The 16,425-nt window shown below is 45.5% G+C and overlaps 1 protein-coding gene across 1 annotated transcript; it reads right to left on the minus strand.

The window, feature by feature from the left end:
• Nucleotides 1–1,398: 1,398 nt before the first annotated feature.
• On the minus strand, nt 1,399–4,588 carry LOC142699992 (oocyte zinc finger protein XlCOF29-like). The gene is made up of 4 exons (XM_075848087.1): nt 4,303–4,588; nt 3,611–3,863; nt 1,642–1,739; nt 1,399–1,475 (listed from the first exon to the last, which is right to left on the minus strand). Exons 1-2 carry the CDS (start codon nt 4,495–4,497, stop codon nt 3,636–3,638), a joined length of 423 nt encoding a protein of 140 aa, XP_075704202.1. The 5' UTR covers nt 4,498–4,588; the 3' UTR covers nt 1,399–1,475; nt 1,642–1,739; nt 3,611–3,635.
• Between the last annotated feature and the right edge of the window lie 11,837 nt (nt 4,589–16,425).

Raw genomic sequence — 16,425 nt, forward strand, 5'->3', positions numbered from 1 at the left:
GCTTCCTATGTTTTTGCACTACAAGAACTATTCAAACCTGACATGGTGCCTAAAATATAATCTAATAAAAAGAAGCCCCCAAAATATTGAGTTGTGTTTCTCTGTTAACACGTTGCTGTGATACAGGAAAAAAAAAAAAAAAAGAATTCGAGTTGAATATCTGAAAAAAAAAACATGAAACTTTGAAATGTCACCTTCACTTTGCTTTCATTCCTGTGAAACGCCTAAAGGGTTAAGAAACTGCTGTTTGGAATCATTTAAGTGGTGCAGTTTTTAAATGGGGTGATTTATGGGGGTTTCGAATATATAGTTCCCTCAAAGCCACTTCAGTACTGAACTGGCCCCTAAAAAAAAAAAAAAAATTTTCACATTTTCCCAACATTTTTTTTTTTTTTTACAAATAAATACTGAATGTATTGACTAAATTTTACCACTAACATAACGTACAATGTGTCATGAGAAAATAATCTCAGAATTGCTCGGATAAGTAAAAGCACTACAAAGATTTGCAATAGTTTTTTACCCAAAGATCATAGTCTTGTACATTAAAGCTCCCGGAGCGGTTTCTGTGTTAATAAAATATGTATAATTTTACTTTTCCATGCGATTATCGCCCCTCATTCTGCTGCTCTGCACTTTAAAATCCACTGGATAACAGGGGCTGTGTCCTGCGCCCCCAATCTTCCCAGCGCACCTCAGGCGCTCCCAATCTGGACTTCCCCCTTGTTCTGTCTATGCTATAACGGCTTCATTCTCAGAGGTGAAATCTGCAGATTATTTATGATACACTTATGCTTCCTACATTGTATGTGTATCGTATCGGGGGATCCGCTGCATAGACTATGAAAGGGACCTATAGAGACAAGTGGAGGGGGTGGTGGGACAGTTGTATTACACATACTAGGAAAAAGGGTCATACCAATGAACGACTTTGCATTTTGTTGGATTAAATTTCACTATAGACCTTTATGTAACATGTGGCCGCAGCAGTCTTAGAAAAAACCCAAAAAACACGCCACAAAAAATGTGCTGTGTGACACCACTCAAGACTGGAAGTGTCACAGCGAGCCCCTATCAGCATTGATGTGGTGTTTAAGTAGTTAAACTGCGTTTTCTCAGATCCCGGCTGTTAGTGCAGTTGTTAATCGCAGCCGGTGTCCCCCTAAAACCTGACACTGAGCCTAGTGCATGACCGGATCCATAGAACACCTTGTAGAGAACTTCTATGTGCAGTCACAGCTCCCTCAGGTCCTGCACTATGTATAACACATTGTCTGACGTGTTACTGTAATGTAGAACTAAGGAGGAACCCCACCTTAACAAACCTCCCAATTCACTTTCTCAATTCATTATTACTGACCTGTGGTAACACCTCCTGGAATTTCCTCCTCCACTTTACTCTTACACGGTTGATCGCCCCTCACCCGCTCTTCTTCTTCTTCATCCTCCTCTTTATTATTAGTCAGATCTTCCCTCTGATTTCACATATGTAACAATTCAGTACAATACAGCAGAGGGAGCGAAGAATCTAACAGATCAACATAAGAAACCACCAAAATCTTTGACCGCATCTATGACCGCAGGACCAAAAAGCTCCGCACCCCCCTATATAGATCTGGTACACGGCTCAGCTTCATCTACCTGATGATTCTCTGGGACATTGTGATTTTCCTCTGGACAGTCCTGGGAATACAGAGGACTGGGACATCTCTCTGGTGGATTTCTCCTACTGGATCCATCTGTAGGAAACACACAGTGACTGAATACATGACTACTGTGTATATATATATATATCACACACTTCTCTCTACACTTCTATGTGTACTGATCAGAGCCGGAATTACAATGTTGAGGTCCTCACTACCGGTGTCGAGGTCCCTGCACCTTGTAAGCCACAGGCCTAAAGTAGACTGTGGCCTACAAGATCGAACGGCGGGGCGTAACTGGCTCCCTGCTCCGCCATAGTATTTACCTGTATCTGCCTTCTGTGGACGCGGATACACATGAAAGTGGCGGGACACAGGACGCCTCTATTTAGTTACCTGCAACCAAAAATGGTCTGGGTGTCACTTGCTTATTAGCCTCTTAAAGGCTGTGTACACCTCTGTAGGCAATATTTTCTATACATATTAATTAACCCCTTCACGACATGGCTATATACTTTCCAACTCCTGATGCCCTGGGCAGGTGTCACATAAATAAATATTGACAGAATGGAACAGGGTTGTACTTTCCTGTCCGCCGGCTCTCTCCACAAGTGCCGGCACATCTCCCCCTTAGTTTAATCAAACTTATGCCAAACCCCTGCAGATAGCACCTCATCCCCTGTAGATAGCGCCACTGAAGCTCCCTCTAGGAGCGGAATCATTTGCGTTGCCGTCAACTTGGCTGGAAATTGTGCTTCTAGAGGGAGCCCCTGACGTCTCTGTCCATATATGGACAGTGATGTCAGGGACTCCTCTGGGAGTGGAATCCATGGCCTATTTTTGACCTGTTTAAGAGAACCATTTCTCAAATCTGACGTGTCACTTTAAGGGTATGTGCACACGGGGCTGATAAGATGCAGATTTTCTGCAAAGTATTTAATTGCGAGAAAATCTGCAGCGTATTACAGTAGTAGCAATGAGGATGAGATTTTAACAAATCTCATCTACACGTCACGCCAAAAATGAGTTTTGGACGTTCCGCCGTGTTTACGCCATGTGGAGACGTATCATAAGTGGGAATAAGATTTTACTTATCCAAGACATTGTGAGATTGTTTTTTCAGAACACGTTGTACTTTATATTAGAGGTAAATTTAGCTCCATACATTCTGTGTTACAGTTACTAAGGATGAAGAAAGACACAAGTCCATCAAGACCAACCTATAATCCGACCGTGTTGATCCAGAGGAAGATAAAACCCCCATGAGGTGGATGACAATTGTCTCATTAGGGGAAAACTCCTCCCCGACTCCAAACTCCAAATCTGGAAATCAGAATAAATCCCTGGATCAGCGTCCCATCTCCAGAATCTAGTGCCCAGAACTTGTAATATTAAAGAGAACCTCCGATTATACTGACATTATATAGGAAACTATTATACTGCCGGAGTGTGCCGATAATCGTCTTTCTACATGACTTGTATTACCAGGTTTACTTCTGACTACAGCACGACTGCCCATAGTCCTCGCTGCCGGCTGCCCATAACTCTGCATTAGGAGACAGCGCGTCCTGCTCGTCTTCATGGCTCCTGTATCCAGAACGGCCGCCAGCGCTGTACAATGTAATGTGACCTCTAATGCAGAGTTATGAGCAGCCGGCAGCACGAAATGTAGGGATCTAATGTGATGTAAAAGGAGCCGAAATTGTGGAGCTCCTACATTACATGTCATTGTACACACGTGTATATGTGCTGCACATGACGGTATTAAGGCCTCAACAAGCAGAGGAAGAGAACACGGCAGGTATAAATGGACAGGGGGCGGAGCTAACTCCGACTGACCAGGCCGCGATAGGCTCTCCCACTCCTGAGCCTGCCACCCTGGTTGGTGGGAGCCGGTGTCAGTCTAAGAGGTTTGGCCTCAGGTGTCGACTGATTAATCCCGGGAGTATACACAGACGTAGTACCTGGCAGATCCTTTACAGATAGTCATCACCGAGACACCTCCAGTGCGGTTACTGTAGAATTTCCCAGCATTCCCAGCAGTGTCACCTCTCCAGTCAGCAACTCCGTCATCTTGTAGATCAGTTCTAAGATCTTCTTCTCATGTATCCGGGAGTGAGGGGGAGGCTCTGTGATGGGACTACTGCTCCATCCTCCTGACTCATGGATGATGGGAGTCGTACAGTCACACGATGTCTTCTTCACTATTGTGTACTCCTGTGTATGGAGAGAGACACTTAGAGAACTGAACACAGTATTCCCCCCTCAGTAGAAAGAGGGAGATTGTGACCCCGCTGTATAGAGCTCTAGTGACCCCACATCTGTAATACTGGAGACCTCACCTACAAAAAGACATTGAGAAAATAGAACGAGGCCAAAACTAAAAAGGAAATAATATTAGGGGGACTAGATGGACCATGTGCTCTCCTCCTGCCGTCATCCTGATCCTCCTGGTTCCTGGTCATTCTCATTGCTCTACAACATTACTATTGCTGCATTGGTGACATGACACATAATTGACCATATTGGTGGCTGATCTGCAGCTTCTTGACGTCACTTGGATTTCTGGACGCTGTTATACAGGACACTGGATTATTCCTATTACGTATCGTCCCTTCCCTATGTGTGACTTGTTCTATAATGTAGAAAAGTTTACCTCTCCGCTCAACAGGTAGATGATCTCCAAGGTGAAGTCTAATATTCTTCTGCTCATCTCATTCCTGTGCTTGTCCATCCTTGGTGGGTCATTCAGGAGAAGGAACGTTGTGGAGGAGAAGATGAGAAAACTGGAGGAACTGGAGGATCTAGTACTGCAGACGTCTTTATGAAGAAAGGAGAAGATGGAAATCATACAGGGGACATCATGTGTGACATACAGAACCTCACTTATTGATCATTGAGAGAAACATCTTCTCAGAGCCGTCACCACATGGAATAAAGGGGTATTCCCAACACGGACATTTCCCCCCAGGATAAGCCAGAAATGTCTGATAGATGCGGCTCCACCTCTGGGTGGCCTTGTTAGGCGGTTCCTGTAACTCCTATAGAAGAGAATGGAGAGACACAATCTGCTCAGGTCCTCCTGCTATATAATCTGCTGCCAACAGATCAGACGGGTGTTCAATGTGACAGATGCCCTTTATGAATTAATACACCCTTAATATAAGTTTTTACAGATATTAGAAGTTACCTCAGAGATCCTGGATCTTCAGAGACATCTAAAATTCTTAATTATTATAGTATTCCCCTTTTCCTTTTAGATTATTTTACCTGAAAGTAACTTTATTCACATCTGAAAGACAGATACTAACCATGGTTAATGGAAAACGGCTGTCAAGTGTGCAGGCGCGGAATGTCCCGCCAGACCAGTGTGCAGGCGCGGAAGGTCCCGCCAGACCAGTGTGCAGGAGCGGAAGGTCCCGCCAGACCAGTGTGCAGGCGCGGAAGGTCCCACCAGACCAGTGTGCAGGAGCGGAAGGTCACGCCAGACCAGTGTGCAGGAGCGGAAGGTCCCGCCAGACCAGTGTGCAGGCGCGGAAGGTCCCGCCAGACCAGTGTGCAGGCGCGGAAGGTCCCGCCAGACCAGTGTGCAGGCGCGGAAGGTCCCGCCAGACCAGTGTGCAGGCGCGGAAGGTCCCGCCAGACCAGTGTGCATGCGCGGAACGTCCCACCAATACAGTGTGTATGTCCTGGTAGTTTAGTGTGAGGAAGCAGCATGTATTGTGCTGGGTGTGCAGGATCTCTGCATCATCTTATCACTTAGCAGTCACATCTTACACACAGACTTCTGTAAAGCGTGACCTGTCCTCCATCGTCTACATTACTCGGTGCTTTTCCTTTTAAACCTGTTCCCCCACTTCTTCATTATTCTGTGCTCCTTCTAGACCTGTCCTCTGCTTCTACATTACTCTGTGCTCCTCCTTCTAGACCTGTCCTCTGCTTCTACATTACTCTGTGCTCCTCCTTCTAGACCTGTCCTCTGCTTCTACATTTCTCTGTGCTCCTCCTTCTAGACCTGTCCTCTGCTTCTACATTACTCTGTGCTCCTCCTTCTAGACCTGTCCTCTGCTTCTACATTACTCTGTGCTCCTCCTTCTAGACCTGTCCTCTGCTTCTACATTACTCTGTGCTCCTCCTTCTAGACCTGTCCTCTGCTTCTACATTACTGTGCTCCTCCTTCTAGACCTGTCCTCTGCTTCTACATTACTCTGTGCTCCTCCTTCTTCTAGACCTGTCCTCTGCTTCTACATTACTCTGTGCTCCTCCTTCTTCTAGACCTGTCCTCTGCTTCTACATTGCTCTGTGCTCCTCCTTCTAGACCTGTCCTCTGCTTCTACATTACTCTGTGCTCCTCCTTCTAGACCTGTCCTCTGCTTCTACATTACTCTGTGCTCCTCCTTCTAGACCTGTCCATCACCTTCGGCACAGTCGATCACACCCTCCTGATACAAATTCTCTAGTCCCATCATTCTCTAGTGACATCACAGACTTGGCCCTCTCCTGGATCTCTTCATACCTTACCAACTAAAGATTTACTATCGCTCCCTCATGGGTCTCAGTTTTCTGGATCCCTTACTTTTCTCCATCTAAATCTTTGGTCAAATTTACCTCTGGTCTTGATGTTACCTCCCTGCTATCTAGAGTGTCTAACAGTTATCTCCTCTTTCACCTCCCACTTCCTTAACCCCTTAACGCTCCAGGACATACTATTATGTCATGGTAAGTGCATCGTTCGCGCTCCATGACATAATAGTATGTCATGGAGTAAACACAGTGCCGTTCGCGCGGGGCGCGTTCATGAGCTGTGATAGCTGCTGTTTCCGACAGCAGACTATCACTGCTCAATGTGCCGGGACCGATCGCGGAGCTCCCCCGCCGATTAACCCCTCAGAAGCCGCGTTCAATAGCGATCGCGGCTTCTTAGGGGTTAATCTGCCATCGCCGGCCCGCTACACGATAGCGGCCGGCGATGGTGACTATGGCAACCGGACACCAAAAAATGGCGTCCGGCTATGCCATAGACGGAAGCCTAGTGGGTCCTGACAACGTCAGGACCCACTATGCTTGCTGTCAGTGAGTAGCTGACAGTTCTAATACACTGCACTACGCATGTAGTGCAGTGTATTAGAATAGCGATCAGGGCCTCCTGCCCTCAAGTCCCCTAGTGGGACAAAGTAATAAAGTAAAAAAAAAGTTAAAAAAAGTTGTGTAAAAATAAGAAAATAAAAGTTTTAAAAGTATTAAAAGTAAAAATCCCCCTTTTTACCTTATCAGTCATTTATTATTAATAAAAATATATAAACAAATAAACTATACATAATTGGTATCGCCGCGTCCGTAACGGCCTGAACTACAAAATTATTTTGTTATTTATCCCGCACGGTGAACGCCGTAAAAAATAAAAATAATAAACCGTACCACAATAACAATTGTTTGGTCACTTCACTTCCCAAAAAATGGAATAAAAAGAGATCAAAAAGTCGCATGTACCGAAAAATGGTACTGATCGAAACTACAGTTCGTTACGCAAAAAATAAGTCCTCGCACGGCTTTATTGATTGAAAAATAAAAAAGTTATGGCTCTTAGAATAAGGTAACACAAAAAAGTGAATGATTGTTTACAAAACGTATTTTATTGTGCAAACGCCATAAGACATCAAAAAACTATAAACATCTGGTATCGGCGTAATCGTATCGCCCCGCAGAATAAAGTGAATATGTCATTTATAGCGCACGGTGCACGCAGAAAAAAAAAAAAGAGTAAAAAAACAATAGTAGAATTGCTGTTTATTAGTCACCACGCCACCTAAAAATAGAATAAAAACTGATCAAAAAGCCGCATGCACCCCAAGAAAACTACAATGGATTCCTCAAGGGGTCTAGTTTCCAAATTGGGGTCACTTTTGGGGGGTTTCCAATGTTTTGGCACCACAAGACCTCTTCAAACCGGACATGGTGCCTAATAAAAAAAGAGGGCTCAAAATCCACTAGGTGCTCCTTTGCTTCGGAGGCCGGTGCTTCAGTCCATTACCGCACTAGGGCCACATGTGGGATATTTCTCAAAACTGCAGAATCTGGGCAATAAGTATTGAGTTGCGTTTCTCTGATAAATCCTTTTGTGTTATAAAAAAAATGGTATAAAAAGGATTTTCTGACAAAAAAAAAAAAGTAAATTTCACCTCTAATTTGCTCTAAATTCCTGTGAAACACCTAAAGAGTTCATAAACTTTCTAAATGCTGTTGTGAATACTTTGAGGGGTCTAGTTTCTAAAATAGGGTGTTTAATAGGGGTTTCTAATATATGGGCCCCTCAAAGCAACTTCAAAACTGAACTGGAACCTAAAAAAATAAATAAATGAGGCAATACTTCGCTACTTACATTATACTGATAATGAGCCGTGCCCACCCCGAGATGACCCCAGTTTTGACCGTTTGTATAAACGGAGACCCCTATTAGACCGTTTCAGTGCCCGGTTTTCCCAAGCATACACCCCCGAGAAGTGTATTTCTATTGAGAAGTCCCTGGTACATTTTAAAGGGAGGGTTCAATTCCGCCAGTACCTGCCGGGTAAGAGGGCAAGGTATGGCGTGAAGATGTATAAGCTGCGGGAGTGCATCAGGGTATACCTACAGGTTTAGGATATATGAAGGAAAGGCCACCCCCAAACCAGACTGCATCCTGGACTACAATAGGTACATGGGAGGGGTGGACTTGTAAGATCAAGCCCTGAAGCCCTACAGCGCCATGCGGTGTGGTATAAGAAGCTGGCCGGGCACATCATACAGATGGCTTTGTACAATGCGTACGTGCTACGTCGATGTGCAGGACAGAGGGGAACTTTCCTGGATTTTCAAGATCTAATCTTTAGGGACCAGGAAGGGGGGGCACTCAGTACTTCTGGAAGCGAGGCCACACGCATCGTACCAGGGTAACACTTTCCAGGAAAAGTTCCCCAAACCGGTGGAAAGGGAAAGAGTCAAAAGAGGTGCAGAGTCTGCTATAAGAGGGGGATAAGGAAAGTCACAATATACCAATGTGACACGTGTCCCGAAAAACCAGGGCTCTGTATAAAAGATTGTTTTAAAATTTATCATACATCCCTTGATTTTTAATTTACCCTGATGCACTCCGCACAGCTTACCCCCCTCATCTTTCCCTTCTGAGCCCTGCCGTATGCCCAGGCAGCTGATAACAGCCACATGTAGGGTATTGCCGTACCCAGGAGAACCCACATTACAATTTATGGGGTGTATATCTCCGGTGGCGCATGCTGGGCACAATATATTGGACACTGAAATGGCATATATATATATAAAATTGCAAATCTCACACTGCACCATCTGCTGCGCATTATCTTTTACACAGTACCTGTGGGGTCAAAATGCTCACTACACCTCTAGATGAATGTCTTAAGGGGTGTAGTTTTTAAAATGGGGTCACTTCTCGGGGGTTTCAACTGTACTGGTACCTCAGGGGCTTCTGCATACATGACTTAGCACCAGAAAAGCTCCAGTAGGCCAAATGGTGGTCCTTCCCTTCTAAGCCCTGCCGTGTGCCCAGGCAGCTGATAACAGCCACATGTAGGGTATTGCCGTACCCAGGAGAACCCACATTACAATTTAAGGGGTGTAGATCTCCGGTGGCGCATGCTGGGCACCCTATATCGGGCACTGACATGCCATATATATATATAAAATTGCAAATCTCACTCTGCACCATCTGCTGCGCATTATCTTTTACACAGTACCTGTGGGGTCAAAATACTCACTACACCTCTAGATGAATGTCTTAAGGGGTGTAGTTTTTAAAATGGGGTCACTTCTCGGGGGTTTCAACTGTACTGGTACCTCAGGGGCTTCTGCATACATGACTTAGCACCAGAAAAGCTCCAGTAGGCCAAATGGTGGTCCTTTCCTTCTGAGCCCTCCCATGGGCCCAAAGGGCAGTTTATCACCACAAATGGGGTATTGCCGCACTAAGGACAAATTGGGCAACAAAATGGGGTATGTTGTTCCTTGTGAAAATAAGAAATTTTGATCAAAAATTACATCTTATTGGAAAAAATATCATTTTTTTCATTTCACAGCCCAATTCAAATAGGTGCTGTGAAAAAACTGTGCTGTCAAAATGATAACAAAAACCATAAATGAATTCCTTGAGGGGTGTAGTTTCCAAAATGGGGTCACTTCTGGTAAGTTTCCATTGCTTTGATACCTCTGGGGCTCTGCAAATGCGACATGGCACCCGAAAACCAATCCAGCAAAATCTGGACTCCAACAAACACATAGCGCTCCTTTCCTTCTGAGCCCTCCCATGGGCCCAAACGTCAGTTTATCACCACAAATGGGGTATTGCCGCACTAAGGACAAATTGGGCAACAAAATGGGGTATGTTGTTCCTTGTGAAAATAAGAAATTTTGATCAAAAATTACATCTTATTGGAAAAAATATCATTTTTTTCATTTCACAGCCCAATTCAAATAGGTGCTGTGAAAAAACTGTGCGGTCAAAATGATAACAAAAACCATAAATGAATTCCTTGAGGGGTGTAATTTCCAAAATGGGTTCACTTCTGGTGGGTTTTCATTGTTTTGATACCTCAACACCTCTTCAAACCTGGCATGCTGCCTAAAATATATTCTAATAAAAAAGAGGCCTCAAAATGCACTAGGTGCTTCTTTGCTTCTGGGGCTTGTGTTTTAGTCCACGAGCGCACTAGAGACACATGTGGGACATTTCTAAAAACTGCAGAATCTGGACAATACATATTTAGTAGTATTTCTCTGGTAAAACCTTCTCTGTTACAGAAAAAAATTTAATAAAATTGAAATTCAGCAGAAAAAATGAAGTTTGCAAATTTCATTTCCACTTTGCTTTAATTCCTGTGAAATGCCTGAAGGGTTAAAAAACTTTCTATATGCTGTTTTGAATACTTTGAGGGGTCTTGTTTTTAAAATGGGGTCACTATTGGGGGATTCCTACTGTTTTGGCACCTCAACACCTCTTCAAACCTGGCATGCTGCCTAAAATATATTCTAATAAAAAAAGAGGCCTCAAAATGCACTAGGTGCTTCTTTGCTTCTGGGGCTTGTGTTTTAGTCCACGAGCGCAGTAGGGCCACATGTGGGACATTTCTAAAAACTGCAGAATCTGGACAATACATATTTAGTAGTATTTCTCTGGTAAAACCTTCTCTGTTACAGAATTTTTTTTTATAAAATTGAAATTCAGCAGAAACAATGAAATTTGCAAATTTCATTTCCACTTTGCTTTAATTCCTGTGAAATGCCTGAATGGTTTAAAATTTTTCTTTATGCTGTTTTGAATAATTTGAGGGGTCTAGTTTTTAAAATGGGGTGTTTTATGGGGGTTTCTACTACATAGGCCCCTCAAATCCACTTCAGAACTGAACTGGTACCTTCAAAAAAAGGCTTTTGAAATTTTCTTAAGAATATGAGAAATTGCTGTTTATGTTCTAAACCTTGTAACGTCCAAGAAAAATAAAATAATGTTCAAAAAACGATGCCAATCTAAAGTAGACATATGGGAAATGTGAACTAGTAACTATTTTGGGTGGTATAACCGTCTGATTTTCAAGCAGATGCATTTAAATTCTGAAAAATGCTATTTTTTGTAAATTTTCTCTAAATTTTGCAATTTTTCACCAATAAAGACTGAATATATCGACCAAATTTTACCACGAACATGAAGCCCAAAGTGTCACGAGAAAACAATCTCAAAATCGCTTGGATAGGTTTAAGCATTCCGACGTTATTACCACATAAAGTGAAATATGTCAGATTTGAAAAATGGGCTCTGAGCCTTAAGGCCCAAACTAGGCTGCGTCCTTAAGGGGTTAAGATTAACATGGAGAAAACGGAATCATCTTTTCCCCATTTCACTCAACCCCCTTACCAGAACTACCAAATCACAGTTAATGGCTCCACACATTTCCCCGTCTCACAGGTCCGCTGCATTGGGATAACCCTTAATTTCAAATAGCACAGCCAAGCGCTTACCACTTCTTGCGGCCTCAACCTCAAAAACTCTCTTGAAGTCAGTCTTTCCTCGAACAGACAAACATGCCAGTATATATGCCCTCATCATCTACTGTCTAGACTACTCCAACATCCTTCTCTGTGGCTTCCCATCTAACACTATTGCACCCCTCCTACCCATTCTCAACTCAGCTGCAAGGATAAATCTACCTTGTCCCCTCATTCCACCTCTGCGGTCACTGGCCACCCATTGCCTACTAAATTAAGTTATACATATTAAAAATGACATGCGAGGCTGTCAACAACCCGTCCCCTTCATACATCTCTGGCCTAATCTCCTGATACCTTCCCACACATAATCTCCGGTCCTCACAAGACCTTCTTTGTTCTCATTTTATCTGTTCCTCACATCATCTAGATTTCTCCCGTGCTTCCCCCACATTCTGACCTCTTTAGCCCAACTCATCAGATCTCTCCCACTATCCATACCTTCACTAGTAACCTGAACACCCCCTCTTCAGAAAAGCTTACACCCTAAAATAACCGGCTGCCACTACTCCACCGGATGACCAGCTTCTAACCTCACCTACTGTCTCCTCTTGTAGTGTCTATGCGGGCAGGGTCTCTCCTATTGTAGAGTGCAGTCTATGTGGGCAAGGTCTCTCCTTCTCTTGTAGAGCGTAGTCTATGTGGGCAGGTTCTCTCCTTCTCTTGTAGAGTGCAGTCTACGCGGGCAGGGTCTCTCCTCTTGTATAGTGCAGTCTATGTGGGAAGGTTCTCTCCTTCTCTTGTAGAGTGCAGTCTATGTGGGCAGGGTCTCTCCTCTTGTAGAGTGCAGTCTACACGGGCAGGATCTCTCCTTCTCTTGTAGAGTGCAGTCTATGTGGGCAGGGTCTCTCCTTCTCTTGTAGAGTGTAGTCTATGTGGGCAGGATCTCTCCTTCTCTTGTAGAGTGCAGTCTACACGGGCAGGGTCTCTCCTTCTCTTGTAGAGTGCAGTCTACACGGGCAGGGTCTCTCCTTCTCTTGTAGAATGTAGTCTACACGGGCAGGGTCTCTCCTTCTCTTGTAGAGTATAGTCTACGAGGGCAGGGTCTCTCCTTCTCTTGTAGAGTGTAGTCTATGTGGGCAGGATCTCTCCTTCTCTTGTAGAGTGCAGTCTACACGGGCAGGGTCTCTCCTTCTCTTGTAGAGTGTAGTCTATGTGGGCAGGGTCTCTCCTCTTGTAGAGTGCAGTCTATGTGGGCAGGGTCTCTCCTTCTCTTGTAGAGTGCAGTCTACGCGGGCAGGGTCTCTCCTCTTGTAAAGTGCAGTCTATGTGGGCAGGGTCTCTCCTTCTCTTGTAGAGTGCAGTCTACGCGGGCAAGGTCTCTCTCCTATTGTAAAGTACAGTCTACACGGGTAGGGTCTCTCCTTCTCTTGTAGCATGCAGTCTATGTGGCCAGGGTCTCTCCTTCTCTTGTAGAGTGCAGTCTACGCGGGCAGGGTCTCTCCTTCTCTTGTAGAGTGCAGTATACGCGGGTAGGGTCTCTCCTTCTCTTGTAGAGTGCAGTCTATGTGGGCAGGGTCTCTCCTTCTCTTGTAGAGTGCAGGCTACGCGGGCAGGGTCTCTCCTTCTCTTGTAGAGTGCAGTCTACACGGGCAGGGTCTCTCCTTCTCTTGTAGAGTGCAGGCTATGCGGGCAGGGTCTCTCCTTCTCTTGTAGAGTGCAGTCTACACGGGCAGGGTCTCTCCTTCTCTTGTAGCGTGCAGTCTACACGGGCAGGGTCTCTCCTTCTCTTGTAGAGTGTAGTCTACGAGGGCAGGGTCTCTCTCCCTCTGGACCAGTCTGTCATTCAATAATGTTTGTCTCTTCTTATGTACTTAACCCCTTGGACACGCAGCCAATTCAAATTTTTCCTCCCTCCTTCCAAAAGCCAGAACTTTTTTGTTTTTCCGTTGGCATAGCCGTATGAGAACATGTCTTGTGCTGGACGTGAAGTAATTTTAAAAGGGGTTTTCCACGATCAGACAACGGATGACCTCCACTGGATAGGTCATCAGTATATGATGGTGGGGGTCCGACACCCGCACCGATCAGCTGCCGGATGTTTTGAACTGTATGCAGCAGTTGGAGCCGGAAGCAAATGGCTCCGACCACTGCACAGCGGATGTTCTGCAGAACTAAATGCTCTGCTCCTATTCACTTTAACACAGCAGCACGACCGCTCTATTCCGTGACCGGAGCATCTGCTTTCAGCATAAACGTCTGGTGCCCGGAGGCAGCCGGAGCAGTTGAGCGGTGTGGGGTCCGGGTGTCAGACCCCCACAGATCATATACTGATGACCTATCTGGTGAAGGTCATCAGTTGTCCGATCGTGGAAAACCCCTTTATTGTCCCCTATAATGTGCTGGGAAAGAGGAAACAATTGTGCGCTGGAATAGCGGAAAACGCAGTGAATCCTATTGATTTTTAGGTTTAGTTTTTGCGGCGCTCACCATGCGGTGAAAATGACTTGTTACCTTTATTCTCCGGGTCAATACGATTACGACGACACCAAATTTATAGATTTATCTTCGACAAGGAAAGAAAAATTTGTTCAAAAAAGAAACCAGTTTGGCGTCGCTATTTTGTGAGACAGAACGTTTTATATTTCCGGTGATTGCGCGGTATGAGGGGTTTTATATTTCCGTGATTGCGTGGTGTGAGGGGTTTATATTTCCGGTGATTGCGCGGTGTGAGGGGTTTATATTTCCGGTGATTGCGCGGTGTGACGGGGTTTATATTTCCGGTGATTGCGCGGTGTGAGGGGTTTTATATTTCCGGTGATTGCGCGGTGTGGGGGGAGGTGTTTATATTTCCGGTGATTGCGCGGTGTGAGGGGTTTTATATTTCCGGTGATTGCGTGGTGTTGGGGGGGTTTATATTTCCGGTGATTGCGCGGTGTGGGGAGTTTTATATATCCGGTGATTGCGCGGTGTGAGGGGTTTATATTTCCGGTGATTGCGCGGTGTGAGGGGTTTTATATTTCCGGTGATTGCGCAGTGTGAGGGGTTTATATTTCCGGTGATTGCGCGGTGTGAGTGGTTTTATATTTCTGGTGATTGCGCGGTGTGAGGGGTTTATATTTCCGGTGATTGCGCGGTGTGAAGGGTTTTATATTTCCGGTGATTGCGCGGTGTGAGCGGTTTATATTTCCGGTGATTGCGCGGTGTGAGGGGTTTTATATTTCCGGTGATTGAGCGGTGTGGGGGGGTTTATATTTCCGGTGATTGCGCGGTGTGGGGGGTTTATATTTCCGGTAATTGCGCGGTGTGGGGGGTTTATATTTCCGGTGATTGCGCGGTGTAAGGGGTTTTATATTTCCGGTGATTGCGCGGTGTGAGAGGTTTTATATTTCCGGTGATTGCGCGGTGTGGGGGAGGTTTATATTTCCGGTGATTGCGCGGTGTGAGGGGTTTTATATTTCCGGTGATTGCGCGGTGTGGGGGGTTTTATATTTCCGGTGATTGCACGGTGTGGAGGGTTTTATATTTCCGGTAATTGCGCGGTGTGGGGGGGGGGGGGGTTATATTTCCGGTGATTGCGCGGTGTGAGGTGTTTATATTTCCGGTGATTGCGCGGTGTGAGGGGGTTTATATTTCCGGTGATTGCGCGGTGTGGGGGGTTTATATTTCCGGTGATTGCGCGGTGTGAGGGGTTTTATATTTCCGGTGATTGCGCGGTGTGAGGGGGTTTATATTTCCGGTGTTTGCGCGGTGTGGGGGGTTTTATATTTCCGGTGATTGCGCGGTGTGAGGGGTTTTATATTTCCGGTGATTGCGCGGTGTGAGGGGTTTATATTTCCGGTGATTGCGCGGTGTGGGGGGTTTATATTTCCGGTGATTGCGCGGTGTGAGGGGTTTATATTTCCGGTGATTGCGCGGTGTGGGGGGTTTTATATTTCCGGTGATTGCGCGGTGTGGGGGGGGGTTATATTTCCGGTGATTGCGCGGCGTGGGGGGGGTTTATATTTCCGGTGATTGCGCGGTGTGAGGGGTTTATATTTCAGGTGATTGCGCGGTGTGAGGGGGTTTATATTTCCGGTGATTGCGCGGTGTGAGGGGTTTTATATTTCCGGTAATTGCACGGTGTGTTGTGTTTTATATTTCCGGTGATTGCGCGGTGTGAGGGGTTTTATATTTCCGGTAATTGCACGGTGTGTTGCGTTTTATATTTCCAGTGATTGCGCGGTGTGAGGGGTTTATATTTCCGGTGATTGCGCGGTGTGAGGGGTTTATACTTCCGGTGATTGCGCGGTGTGAGGGTTTTTTATTTTTCCGGTGATTGCGCGGTGTGAGGGGTTTTATATTTCCGGTGATTGCGCGGTGTGAGGGGGTTTTATATTTCCGGTGATTGCGCGGTGTGAGGGGTTTTATATTTCCGGTGATTGCGCGGTGTGAGGGGTTTTATATTTCCGGTGATTGCGCGGTTTGGGGGTTTATATTTCCGCTGATTGCGCGGGGTGAGGGGTTTTATATTTCCGGTGATTGCGCGGTGTGAGGGTTTTATATATCCGGTGATTGCGCGGTGAGAGGGGTTTATATTTCCGGTGATTGCGCGCTGTGAGAGGTTTTATATTTCTGGTGATTGCGCGGTGTGAGGGGCTTTATAATTCCAGTGATTGCGGGGTGTGAGGGGGCTTATATTTCCGGTGATTGCGCGGTGTGAGGGGTTTTATATTTCCGGTGATTGCGCGGTGTGAGGGGTTTTATATTTCCGGTGATTGCGCGGTGTGAGGGGGTTTTATATTTCCGGTGA

The sequence above is a fragment of the Rhinoderma darwinii genome, unplaced genomic scaffold (genome assembly GCF_050947455.1).
Source record: "Rhinoderma darwinii isolate aRhiDar2 unplaced genomic scaffold, aRhiDar2.hap1 Scaffold_1760, whole genome shotgun sequence".
In the NCBI taxonomy this organism is placed as follows: domain Eukaryota; kingdom Metazoa; phylum Chordata; class Amphibia; order Anura; family Rhinodermatidae; genus Rhinoderma; species Rhinoderma darwinii.

Coding starts and splice junctions, on each gene's coding strand:
- LOC142699992 (XM_075848087.1), bottom strand. CDS start 4,497: ATGATTTCCATCTTCTCCTTTCTTCATAAAGACGTCTGCAGTACTAGA. Junction 3,864..4,302: donor TCTACCTGTTGAGCGGAGAG/GTAAACTTTTCT, acceptor CTCCATACACAG/GAGTACACAATAGTGAAGAA.